This window comes from Parus major, chromosome 7 (genome assembly GCF_001522545.3).
Source record: "Parus major isolate Abel chromosome 7, Parus_major1.1, whole genome shotgun sequence".
Classification (NCBI taxonomy): domain Eukaryota; kingdom Metazoa; phylum Chordata; class Aves; order Passeriformes; family Paridae; genus Parus; species Parus major.
In genome coordinates, this window is record NC_031776.1 from 37,270,347 (window position 1) to 37,284,385 (window position 14,039).

General features: G+C 44.0%; 1 protein-coding gene across 4 annotated transcripts in view; it reads right to left on the reverse strand.

Moving 5' to 3' along the window:
* Positions 1–14,039, reverse strand: part of CCDC148 (coiled-coil domain containing 148) — a 44,455-nt gene that overhangs the window by 9,530 nt on the left and 20,886 nt on the right. For all 4 annotated transcript variants that reach the window (XM_033515968.1, XM_033515970.1, XM_015634899.2 and 1 more), the window contains 2 exons: positions 11,910–12,048; positions 9,707–9,913 (listed from right to left, as the gene is read on the reverse strand). In XM_033515968.1, coding sequence (XP_033371859.1) covers positions 9,707–9,913; positions 11,910–12,048 — 346 coding nt within the window. The remainder of the gene's footprint in view (positions 1–9,706; positions 9,914–11,909; positions 12,049–14,039) is intronic.

Genomic DNA, 14,039 nt, shown 5'->3' on the forward strand with positions numbered 1-14,039 from the left:
GCTCTGGGCTCTGGGCTCTCAGCTCTGAGCTCTCAGCTCTGGGCTCTGAGCAGAGTCTGAGCTCTGGGCTCCGAGCTCTGGGCTCCGAGCTCTGGGCTCTGAGCAGAGTCTGAGCTCTGAGCTCTGGGCTCTGGCTGGTGGTGGGACAGAGCAGACAAGCTCAGCTGTCCCTCCTGCTCCTCACACCCCCTCGTCCTGGGCATGAGACACAGCACCAGGGCTCTGCAGGGAGCATCTCCTGCCTTCCAGTGTTCTGCTGCTGAAAGTGACCACCTGATGCTGCTTTGCCTGCATTCCTACAACTGAAGTGAGCCAAGAAACCTGCTGTGTTCATCGGCTTTTATCTCCAGAGGCAGCGCCATGCAGGGCTGCAGAACAAAAAACCTCCCAAACAATAATTCTGCTTTGCTACAGCAGCACTCGGGGACCACAGACTGCACAAAAAAAATAAATTAATGTGTTCTTGATTGCATTCTTCCATTCCTATGAGTTCAAAATCAGAAGGGTATATTTTACTGTGTCAACAGTAAATGTTTTATTTAAATATTAAAAAAAAAATCCTAGTAGTTAAACTAATACTGAAAATACACTGACACCTGGCTCTCCCAGTGCCTGTTCCACAAAACAGTTTTCATTTTAGTAGTACAAGCACTGCCAACATTAAGTTCTGAAAGTTTCTAATTACAATTGGCATTTCAAGTACATTTCACAGTTCGTGTATTGTTAGAGGAGGTTTTGCCAAGTGGATTATTAAATTGCTGTGCTGAACAGAATGAATACACACCTTTTTTCAGTTCATTATTTCAATATTGCATATTACAATAATGTAAAGTACACTACAAACTAATTAAGTAATAAATTAGTTCTTTCACTCTAACATCTGAATAGCAATAATGTATTTACCATTCACCTAATGTTACAGATACAACTCTTTTAGAGACAAAACAATGCACAATAGCACAGCACCACATGACTTGTTACAAACAGACCTTGAGGCTGCCTATGGTGGCACAAGAGGTGGCATCAAGCTCCTCAGCTGGGTACCCAGGGCAGCTGGGAGGAGGGAAAGGTCGAGCAGGGGCAACATCAGCCTTTGGAAACCGAGGAAAACGCGCACGAGGAACCAAAAGGATGTAAAATCCTGGGAGGAGCAGAGTCAGGAACGATTGCCCAGAGCTCAGCTCACTCTGTGCCACACACTAAGCTTCTGGAATCCAAATTCTAAGCAAAAATTCCCAACAGTTGTGTGATAAAGCTGGCACTGTTTGTAATGACTGAAGGCATAAAGGGAAAATCCTCTGAGATCCCCACTCTGGTGTTTTCTAGCTCACTTTTTCAACCTTATAAAATGACACAATCCAAATACTCTTCTAGAGTCTCCTAGAGTTTTATTAATCTCTGAATCACTCCTGCTTATCTTTCCTTATTTATACTATGGTTTGCAAGTCTTCAAGTTGTGCACAACTGATTCTACAAATCCCTGGGAAAAGATTTAGAGGGTGTCTTCAAGAAAAATAACTTCACAAGTGAAGATTCTACATGGTAGAAGAAACCACAAAAAAGAAGAACCACAAGATTTGGCTAGCCATGGAAGCCCAGAGCCAATGTGTTCATGGGGGGATCACAGAAACACAACAGCTGCAGGCCAGGGCTGCATGCTCACAAACAGCAAAATGGGATTATGAAACAACTAGAGATTCAAACACTAGTTAAAGGAATTCAGTATTTTTAAAGCCCCATGCATAAAAAAACAAAACACGCAATGTGTCTCCCCCCAGTAGTCCCACAGCTCCCACAGGTTGCTGTGTAAAGCAGGTGGGAGATCCACAAAGCACGTGGCACGTGTGCCAGCAGGGCCAGCCCGAGCTCAGTGTCAGGCTGTGTGTGCAGGTGCACCAGAAACCAGCACAATAACAATTGCTGCTGGGTGGCAAAGCTCCATGCTGGGCTGCTGAAGGTACCCTCACAGCACACAACAAATCCAGCAGTGTCCAGGCAGAGCCCAGGCAGTGGCTGACAACAGGAAATAAGCCCTGGACAGGATGAGCACTGTGTTGTACGAGACCCAGCATCAGCTGCCTTCCCACAGCCCTGCTCAGTCATCTCTGACTCTCTAGGGCTGCTCACATTGTGCTCAGCAGAGAGAGAAAGCTGGGAACCAAGCGAGCCCAAAAGCACATTGAGAAATGTGCATGTTCAGATAACCACAGTGATCCTCTCCAAAAACCAGCTCTAGGCTCTCCTCTCCTTCCCAACCTCCCTGCGTCACCACCATCTCCTCTGCTCAGGGTCTTGCTGAATATAGAATTGAGAGTTATCCCATTTATGGCAAGTCAGAGATACCTCTTGATTCTTCCAGATGGAAGCCACAAGGCACAGAGAGGGAAAAATGCCTCTCGATTGCAAATTTGGATTTAAACCACGTCACCTATGACATTTCTTCACATTTTTAAAATAAGGGCTGCAGCCTCAGAGCAAGTGATAACCAAAGGAATTCTGTTTGCAGAGAAAAGGCCATTTTAGAGCTATGCCTTTCTAGTGTGTTCTGAAAAAGAAAAAAAAAGCAAAGCAGATGTAAAAAGTGATTAAGTGATAAGAAGTTACATGCTGAAGAAATAGCAGGATTGTAACATCAGCCCTTCAGTAAGGATATTGCTCTCAGTCCAGTTCCTAATGGACACATCATCTAACAAAGAACAAGATTTTTTTAAATTTGGCAAACTTTTTATTTCCCCACACAAGGTCATTGCTTTCTATTTCCTCTAGAAGTGGCCAAACCGAGATCACTACAAGATTAACATGGAAAGCTCGTTAAAAGGTGATTTTCATTGCCAGCAGTGCAGCCTCTTTACTTGCAGGATAGCTCAGTCATACAGACTTCAGATGGAAGCAGCACGTGCTGCTCTGTGTCTCCTGCCTGAGAAACTCCCTGCCATTCTGAGATGCACAAAAAAAGAAAATCTTTTTGAGAAAATGGGTGGGAAACATAGAAGAAAAAAAATGTTAAAGACCCAGTCTCCCATAGAAAAGTAAGGATTCAGTCAATTTCTCTCAAGAGTAATAGAAGTTAAACACATAAATCCCACTTGTGTTAATGGGATAATAAATCCTTGGATTAAAATATTTTACAAATTAAACAGGACTGTAGCAGTCTGTGTTACAAACCTAACCATTTTTTTAAGTCACTAGCTGAATGGAAATGTCTATCCAGCAACTACTAAAAAGTCATGCACTTCTTGTCCAAAAAAAGAGGTTTTTTTCAAACACACTTGCATTCACCCCCAGTTTCTCAGTCCAAACTCCAGTTGAACTGCTCAAGCTTTTCCCTGCATGCCAGGACTAGGAAGGAGGTGAGGGATGGATGTTCCCACCTGCAGGACAGTGTGACCCTGCCAGGACCTGCAGGGCCCGAGCCTGGCGGGCTCCGGTGCCACGCACGGGTTTGGAGTGGTGGGAAAAATGGGATTTGGGAACTCTGAGCCTGCTGGCAGCAGATGCCAACGTGCAGGAGCCCCAGCAGCTGTGGACACCCAGCACTCCCAGCACAGGCACTGGGGACAGTTCTGCACCGTGCTGGGAGCACCCCATGGATTCCCACGTCTCAGGGTAGGACTTGCTTGCCAAGATTTTGGAAGTCACAAGCAAATTGTGCCCCAAAAAAAGCTGACATTTCCAAGGAAACTGGGATGTATAGGAGACCTGCTACTGATGTGTAATTGTATTAACTGATAATGATAATAAAAAGACTTGCACTGTTCAAAGCTACCACACATTGAAATATAAAATATTAACAGTGTTATTTCTGGAAATACAATAAGACTAGGAAGTGTATGTGTGTATTCCTAAATGCAAAGCTAATGAGATGGGTGCCTCAGGGTGTGAATACTAGAGCTTATAAAAGGGAAAAAAGTAAAGTGTATATTAAGAACAGATCCCTGGAGTCTGAAATATTACAGGGCAGGGGGAGTTCATCCAAACAACATGAAAAAGCCAACATTTTCTAAATTTAGAGAGTGCTTCTTCATAAGCATGGTCTGAACCATTTTCCTTTTCTCAGGTGTCAGTAACCTCCTGACCTGCCACAAAGGTCTTAAACAGCCAATATGTCAGGGACTGCAGAAGGAGGTGGGGGAAGCTCAGATTTGCACAGGGCTCCCATATCATGTATCCCCATCAAGCAGCAACACTCAGCAAGAGGCACTGCTGTTGACATGCTTCATTCAGATGCTGATGGCAGAGGCCCAGAGATGTCCTGCTGTCTGTGCTCTGTGGTTCAGTGCTCTCAGCTCTGGGGCCCATTGCAATCCCAGCATCCCAAACCCATGCAAACTCTGAGCAGTGAGTACCAACCCACGCTCCCCATGGCAGGGGCTACAGGGCAGCAGCCACCCCAAGAGCAGAGAGGAGAGTGCTCCCTCTCCCCAGGAGAGCTCTCCTGCCCTGGGAGAGAACTTGTCTGTGTTACAGGACAGAGTCCTGAGCCCACACACTCAGATGTGAATTCTGACATCACCAGGTACCAACATCCACGTGTTGTTAGCAACAAACTCCTGTGTGATCTGAAGACTCCAGTAACTTCCAGCTCTAAAAATCTGCACCTTTCTCTCTAAACTGCAGATTCTTCAACCCTGAAAACTTCTGAACAGCACCTGGAATCACATCCAGACTCCACAGGGTCTTGAATGCCAAACAGTAAATGGTAAAAGCGAACAATTTCTGTGTCTGACTGGCCTACACAAGACCTATGAGAAGAATTAGAGCAGCCTTAGAACATTTAGCAGTAAGATAATTAAGAAATAATACAAGTTTGCTAATTTCAGAAGATAATTTCATTCTGCTGTGGTTTGAAAAACTGTGGAAGTCCACATCCCTGATAGATTTTTGACTAGTACTCTTGAGTAGCTTTGTGCTCCACAGGCTACCTCTAAGAGGTTAAAAAAAATAAATACCAGAAAAGTGGTTAAAAGTAACTGTTTTGATCATTAACAGAATATTGTCTTCAGTTATGTAAGGGTTTAAATCTGAAAAAGGTATATGAAAGAAAAGCCCTTGAGCACAACCCTCAGTCATGACCTGAGGAGGAACACCACGTACCAATTTCAGTGAGGAAACTGGTCCCAAGGGCTGGGATCAGCACTGGTGAAACTTGGGATCCAGAACAGGAGCAGTGCCTGTTCCCTGGGGCTGACAGCATGTCACATCATCTTTGCCCAAGGCACTCTGTGAACAGTTTATTTCTCACAGCTTGTCCTTGTAGTTCCTCTCTTTCCTCATCCAGCATTATTGAGAACATCTTTCTGTTCTTGACAGCAGGAATGACAACATTTCATTAATATGTGTAAATATGATATAGGCTTAAATATTCACACATGCATAACCTTAAGTAGGCTGCATTTCTATTTACAACTACTTACCTAAACTGCTTCCTTTAGATTCAGAATTCTCTCTTCTAGAGCCATCTGCCATCATATGGAGGAGAACTCCTGTGATCCTTTACAAAATTTTGGTGCAGCTTTGCTTTCCTGAGGTGCCACTTTCCTCACTGAAGACCATTCTCAGAAAACACTGTTAGCAGGAGCTGTCTGCTTGTCTAGTTATCCATCCTTGAGCAACTTGAGGTATACTGGACAATTTCAACTAGATTTGAGAGACAAGTTGTTGTCTCAAACAAACTCCAGATGTTAGGAGCTTTGGCAAGCCCAGCAGACAGGTAGCTGGGTTACATCCCAGGCCGAGTTCTCCTCTGAACAGCTGGAAACAGCTGGGCTGTTTCCATGGATCTCAGAGCTCACAAATCAGGCACAGTACCCTGCAGCCCCTGTTCCCCAGAGCCTGCAGCCTGAGCCCCGTGGGTCCAGCACAAAGCTGTGCCCGTTCCTGCCCAGAGCAGCTGCAGGCACATCTCACAAATACACTGCCAGAGATTCCAACAGGAGACAGACAGGTCAGAAATAACAACACCATGTGATGGAACACAGGAAAATGGGGGGAAAGACTGGTGGAAGGGCAAGCAAGGCAAATGTGCAGAGACCTCAGCAGGTGCTTCCCGTGGACTGTGCATGAGCTTTGTCTGACCCAGAAGACACAATACATCAGTTCTGTGCTGACCTCAGACTGGTAAATCCAGGTTTATTAGGTCTGGATTGAAAACTTATTACTGAGTCAGAGCTGGCTCATCTTTGATGAATGTTAGATACTTGCTCACATCCATTTTGGAGAAATACTGTAGCATCTGACAGCTCTCCAGTTCACCACAAAAATGAGTAGCTATATTTAAAATTTAGGTTATTATAACTTCCTTGTATTTTTTATGTTCAACAAACAAATGGGTCAACTCAGTGGTGAATAGACAATGCTTCTGAGAAAGAAAACCATTTTTAAGTAGCTTACTACTCAAATACTTATTCTTTTAAAAAGTTTCCTTCAAAATGATCGGATTATAGTCAAAGCACTGGATATGATACCTCTGTGGAATTTATTTTAACATTCAGTTGTAATACCTCAATGCTGATCTCCTCTGATAGTCACAACATTCAAACCAGTGACTTGACTACATGCTGAATAAGGATTTTTTTTTTTCCCTAAGTTTGCTGTCACATCCTTTCTTACAATACAGGAAAGGAATAGGAAAGCAGTCTGCAAGATGCTTTATACAATTTGCAATACCCCTGTTAATTCCACCTAATGCTTTTCTTTTTGAAATTAATTTATCTTAGGTTCTGCCAGGATAAGAAATGCAAGAGCTGCTCTCACAAAATTCACAATGTGTTGCAAGAGATTTTAGCACTGGAGTGGGGATTAATCCTGGAGCACAAAAGGAGGGAGAGAAGAGATTTAAAGGCAGGCAGGCACACAGCTTTGTGCTGAGGAAGAGAACACCCCCTGTAAGCAGCACACACAGGAGATCCAAGTGCCCTAATGTCTATTGCTGTAGGTCTTCCCCCTAGTCTTCTTTTAAAAACATTTTATATGAAGATGGAAAGTACAAGATTACAAATATTTTAAGATAGATTCAATAGAAAAATAATGTTTGGAATGCATGCAGACACCTCAAGTGAATTTGTGTTGTAATACAGCAAGTACTTCAAACCCCAGCTGTGAGGCAGCACCTCCTGATCCTCTGAAAAGATCACTCCTGCTTCATGCCTTACCTACCTTGCAATGTAGAAAAATTTGCTTCTCTGTGTTGTTTAGGATAAGGAATTTTACAGAGAGAGAATTTGTTTTACACAGTGTCTGCTCCAGAACCCTGGGGGGATCAGATTGCCACAGCACAAACACCAGATCTGAGTGGCTCTTGATCACTCATCAAAGTGTAACCCCTCAGGGTTTGTCTTGTTTGCTTTCCCATGGCAAACAGGGATGTTAAAGGTATGTACCAGGCACATTTACTCTTTAAGAATGTACAGTGTATCCTCCCCAGCCTTATCCATTTCACATTTTATTTCCTTCAGATGGCTACCACATGGCCCTCCTGATTTATTTCACCTGAGCTTCTCGAGTTGTTCCAAAGTCCCTCCTTAGGGACTCTGATTTCTGTTAAGGACACACATTGATCTTTTGTGAGATGGAAAACTGAATAAAAATTTGGAAGTCCTTTCCCCAAGTAAAAACTGCTATAACTTCTCTGTTGCTTTACCTTTTAATTATCCCTCCCTGTCAGTCACAAGGCCTAGAGTCTCACCAAGGACATAGGTGCTTTTAGTGGATTTAAATCATGTATTCTTCAGTCAGCCTGCTGCCCCTTTGACAGAGGAAGAAAACTGTATAAAAGTTGGGTGATATTGTGTGGTTTTTGCCATAACTAAACCAGTGCACAACCTGTCAGATATTACATCTCCTTCCATGTGTGTGCCATCACTTCCTTTCTCAGATGGGGTTGACATAAATGCTGTGGCTCTCTGGGAAACCTGCTGCTGTAATGAAGGAGATCTCTGTCCCTCTCAGTCAGACACAACCTCCTCACCAGCACACCCAGGGTTTACTTACAGGTAAATCAATGTAGCAGCTACACTGCCCCTCTGGAAGGGGAAATAAGATTTCCTGCTGGGAAACTTACTGAAATGCAAAATGGTGAGTCAATCAATGGCCAAAAAGAAAAGGTGGAAGAACAGCCCTAATCCCTGATTTCCAGTTCCACACTCTTTCCCTCAGAGACAGACTCACTTTTCACTCATCTTATGGATCCCTCTCAGGGTGGGTTTCACCCATTAATGTAAAGTGTTAATGGTACTGGGCTGAGTTCCCTTTTACCTGCCAGCAGCTGCTTTCCACATCCAACACTCTGTAGTTGTGAAGTTCAGAAGTGTAGAAAGACAAGTCTGTAAAATGAGCTATAACTGGGCAAACTGTGAGTTTTCAAATGCATATCCCCATCAAACCAAAAGAGAACCCTTGGATACATTGAGAATCATTTCTCTGAAAATGAATGAGCTCTGTACCCAACCTCAGCTTCCGCCATGCAGCCCTTTCAGTTGTGGAGCTGATCAAAACAAGGTCACAATGATATCCTCCTTTAATGAGAGAAATGTTCCTTTTTATTCCTCTTTTCTGGGAAACAGGTGAGTTGGTTTTGCTCAAATGTTCAACGTTTTAACAAAGATCCCTTTGAAGGCCACCCTTGAAAAGTGTAGGCCTAATGGGTTTAAGTTTCAAACAGTTCCTGGAAACAAGAGGTCAGAATCCAAAAGACTTTCAGACAATGTTCAGTGCATCTGTGAGAATCTTAACCTACGTGGAGACAACAAAGTACTCCAAAACCAGCTCGTTACTTCTTGTGCAGAAGAAAAATAAAAGAAACAAAGGGGAAAAAAAAAAATCCCTCAGATTCACAGTTCTGGAATAATTGGCCCTTCCATCTCCGGTTGCACAGGTAAGAGACACACAGGCACTCCAGAAAGGAAGGCCTAGGTAAAAAATCAGCAAACATCCCCTCAGCTCCAGAGAACCACTCCTTCCTGCCCCTGGCTCAAGGGAAGGCTGGCACAGGAGTCAGAGCAGGGTACTCCCCACTTAGTCATGCCCAGACAGTGTCTAACCCTAAAGTGTTTAGATTCAAACCTTCCTACGCCAGACAGCTCCAGAACACAAGACAGAAGGGCTTTTGTGTTATTGCTAACTAAAAACTAGCATTGACATCAACATCCTGCCTCACAGAACAGGTTTTACCGTGCTTTCCTTCTCATAGAAAACCTAAATCAAGTGTTTAGTATTTCTCTGAAAAGTGAGGGCACAGCAGAGAGAATATTGGTAAAGTGAGAATAACACATCGTACATGCTCTCAGATGTTCATTTCTGTGCAAGTCAAAAATCACAGAGAGCAGTTCAAACAAATCTTAACATGCCTCTCATGCCCAGAAATGGGATTCCTCCTACAAACACCTTAGGCACGAACATCACAACATCTTCCTCTTGTGTCCAGCCTCCTCCCACTTTATGCTATTCACCTACCAAAACCACACAAGTATTTTTATCTTTTTTTACCTCTTACCACAGTAAATCAGAATATTGAAAGCCTTCTATAACAAGGGCAAACAAGTTATGGGATCCATTGTTTCATGTCTTAAAAAGCATACTTAAAATTAAACAGAAGGGCAAACAGATGTCCATTATTTATCTGAGAACAGATTAGTGTTAATGTAAAAATCTTCATTTTGAATGCATCTGTTAGATACAGATTTGGTGATGGATTTATTACTGAACATACCTTTGCTTTCAGATCAGCACAGATCTCCAGCTGCTTTTGCCTGTAATCAGCCAGCACCACTTCTGCCTCATGAGCAGCAGCAGCTTCAGCAGCAGCTGCCACTGCCCTAAGGACAAAGGCTTTCCTAACCTGAGCCCAGGTTAACAGCAAGACTCTGCGCTGGTTCCTGATGGACTGGTAATGATCCCAAGCCTTCTCATGAGCAACCTGAAAGAGGAAGGTATTTCAAAAAGGCTTAAAAACTATTCCTTAATCAAACTAAAATTCTAGCCATTTTTGCAAGCCTGGCCTGTAATTGATTCAGTTCTTGTATCACCGACGTCCCCACGGAATGCGCAGCCCAGTGCCAGGGATGTCACCATGTCCCACTGCCAGGGATGTCACCATGTCCCACTGTCCAGGCCAGGGACACCCCCCAGCATGGCCCTCTCTGCAGCACCACTGCTCTTTGTGCAGCTGAGCTTTTGCAATGGGAATAAATGAAACACAACACTCCCTCCCTGCCCTGAAGGACACAACATATAAGTAGGTCCTTCAATACATCTCCAGAGATATTGAGCATTTCCAGCAAGATGAGGCTTTTCCTAGCAAATTCTGATCTGCAGAGAAATGGGGCACCAATAACACCAATTGTACAAAAGCAGTACAGGGGGAATCAGCTTCACTTCTTTCCTAGCAGGAAATTGGAAAATAAAATCTCATTTCACCAGGCAGCACAGTGCCACCACCAGCGTCACCACCTAACAAAAATGGGGAGTGTTTAACCCAAAATCCACTTGCTTTGGCCTAATTCAGTGAGGTTTATGAGGATATTCAAGGTTCAAGACTGATGGAAGCAATATCAGGTAAGGCTGATATAGTATGGTAGGTACAGAATGAGACAATAGAGTCTTCAACCTATCTTATACCCCCAAAATATGTAGGGATGAATGAGTTTCTAGAGATGGCTGACTGCCCACAGGTGTCAAGGGGACCATTCCAGATGCTAATTGCAGGTTCTGGCAGGGGAGCAGGGGCTGCTGACTCCCCTGGTGCCTGGCTCACAGATATTCCCAGCTGAAGCTGCACCTCGAGCTTCCCCATGGCCAAGCCAAGGCCTCTGCCCCAGCAGCTCCCGCAGCAGGGCAGTGCTGAGTGCTCTCAAACACAGAGCTCTCCAAGGAGCTGCCTGGGACCAGGGCTAGTGCCTGTCCCCTCAGCACCAGGGCAGGAGGCCAGGAAGGCTCGAGACTGCTGTTTCAGTGGTTTTGCTGTTCCACACGTTTTAAGAACAGACTCTTAGCAGTGTTTTAGCATTTCCATAGTTGTCATGCTAATACACGTACCAAGAGATATCAGCCCAATGTAGAATTAGGATTTTAAAATTTAGTGCTTTTAAATTTTAAATGAACCTTCAAAGAAGTAGGGAGACCTATTAATAGTGGCTGTGCTTAAAACATACCTGCATTGTCCAAAGCCTGAGACTATTCAGTCCAGGGCAAAACCTCTGAAACCCACAAGAACTTGATTTTTAGTGAAACTCTGGTTAATTATCTGTATCACTTCACTGTCATTCCTTTGCACTAGACACTCCTCAAACACAGGGAAGTAGATGGTCTAAAAATACAGACGGAGATAAAAAAAGCCTCCTACTTTCTTTATGACATCCTGAAGTGTTCTGGCCTTGAAATGGGTTTCTCAATTAGCTGCTATGTGCTTATTCACTGTGGAGTGCGAGAGGAATCAGCAATCAATTTGAAAGCATTATGTATATAAAAATAGCCTCTCTCCTAGAGTGGGAGATAACTTTCCACTCTTCATGCTGTATATGTGCCACAGAACAATTAAATTAACTATTCCTAGACAGTGCAACAAGGCTGTACATCCTCAGGAAAAATAAAAACACCAAGAGAAGCAGAGTGGCATAACACAGCTGTAAAACTGTACAGCAGAAGCAATGCCAACAAATTAGTTTTGTGAGTTTGGCTGTAAGACTATGTGGAACTATAAAATAGTTCCAGGACTTGTTTTGAAGAGATGATAGTTTTTAAAACTCCTGCAGTTTGAAAACAAGAATGTTTCTTCTTTAGTGTGCAGAATAAAATTTATAATTAAGAAATTTTAAAATGGAAAGACTTCAATAAACATGCATTCTTTGATATAACTGTTCACTACGTAGTTTAAGAATCTGTAAAATTGAATGAATATGCAAACCAGCACTGACCAGCTCCTGCCTGGATTTGTGGGGAAGATACCTCTGCAGCACATCCAGGTACAAAGTCCTCCTCCTCTGAAGATCACTTGGGTACTGATTGACAACAGTCTGGAAAACCCACTGATCATCTTCCTTCCAGTCACTGTTCCTACAGGAATGCAAAACAATCCATCCCAGTATAATTTAACACTGAAAAGGCGTTTGGTTCTGGACGGCCCAGCCTTGAGTGGGCTCACAGTCCTGATGGTGTAAACTGGATATTGGGTCAGAGGTGACAGAATCAGATTAATGAAATAAAGCAAACATACATTTCTTTGCTGATATGACACTTACTGTGTCGTCATTTGAGTGAGTTGTTCTGCTTCTAATCTGGCTTTTTATTGGGGAATGTCACTGTGTTTCTCAAACACGCCACATTAATGGAAAATCAGTGACCTCACAGGGAAAACACAGTGTAAAAAAGATGATCAGACTCTACCACTGAGCACTGAATAAATGATCAAAAGGGAATGGATGAAGTGACAATCCTTGCATGCAGCTAAATGAGGATCCAGTTTAGCAAACTCCTAACAGCCATAAACTCATCAGAAGGGCATAAGATCCACCATGCTTTAGTGCAGGAGCTGTAGGAATCAGCTTGCACACATCAGTCTCAGAAAATGAGAGCAGCAGAAACATCCCTCTGAAAGAATCCCACAGGCTGGGATGCAGTTTTACCCTCAGTCTGAACCCTGGGCCCTGAAGGGATTAATGTCAGGCTGTCATTGTCAGCATTAACATCCAAGCAGCAACACTGAGTCAGAGCAAAAGGTCTCTCTGGCCCAGTGACCTGGTTTCAGAAGTGACTAAGAGCCCAGGGATAATTAAAAGAAGGCAATAATGAGACTCTACCCACCCCCCAAATTCCTGCTGCCTCCAGCAGCTGCAGTTCCTGGACTCCCCAAGCCAGCAGCACTGCCTCAGTATTCCACAGCACTGCATCCAGTGAGGTGTTGGAACAGCCTTATCCTTATGCAGGCAGAAAGAACAGGTACTTCAAAACAGGAATTTTAGTGAGAAACTTACATGTAATTAATATTAAACTAGACTCCATGATCTCCCATTAAAGAAATCAATAATCCTCCTCTGTGAGTCCTGACACACCTCAGTGTGGTGACACCCAAACGCGTCACTTCAGTGAGGTTCGCTTTTGTTACGTTTTACCTCAGGTATTTCTGCCCATGCAGGCTGGTGAACAAACAGAGGTCTTCTGCCTACAGAGGGGAGTGAGGCAGAGTAGGAGACACCTTGGTCCTGGAGCCTTTCAGGATGAACTCGAGAGCAGGGAACAGCAGAGGTGCTGCAGCCCTGCGGCCGGTCCGGCACCTGCTCTGCCTCCAGCAGCTGCAGCAGGTCCTGCCCCTCCATCCCACACCTCTGACAAGCTCCCCCTCTTTATATTCCTCTAATGGCCAGCTAACCATGGAGCTCTGCCCTGCTCAAAACAAGGAGAAGTTTCTGTGGGAGATCCTTCAGGGAGCAATCAGCTGGAGAGAGCTACAAGTAGTTTATTGTATGCAGGGACAAGCTGACTGCCAATGCCTTGGTTTGTCAGCTGTGCCAAAATTTGTCAGCTGTGCTGAGATTTTGTCAGCTGCTCATAGACAAATAGTGGAAAAAAACCCCAAAAAGCCAGCATGACCCAGCCCAGCATATTCATAGCCACCAAACACATGGAGAATTTCAACATACCCTGGTGAGTGAATCTGAGATGCCACCTCACTTCTGTAAAATTCCAGAAAGGAATATCTCATCTAAAACAAGTCTGAAAAATGCCAACACGTTTGACATGAATATTTAAGGTATTATCAAGTTTCTGCTCCGCCAAGATATTGACAAACATTTGCCAGCCTGAATGCCTGACCCAAATTTTAAACGTAGTGCCTGCTTTCCTTGTATGCAGCGTTGGAGCAGAGCACAGCACAATCTTTATTTTGTTTCAGAGTTGAAACACAGCAATTGTCTTCAATGCAGCAGCCCCGAGGCAGCTGCTTCCTTTGAAACAGATTTACCAGCGCTAATCCCTGGCTTTGCACACTCCCAGGAATACAAACAGCTCCGGGGGAAATTCCCTCTCCCGCAGATCCCAAACAGCTCCGG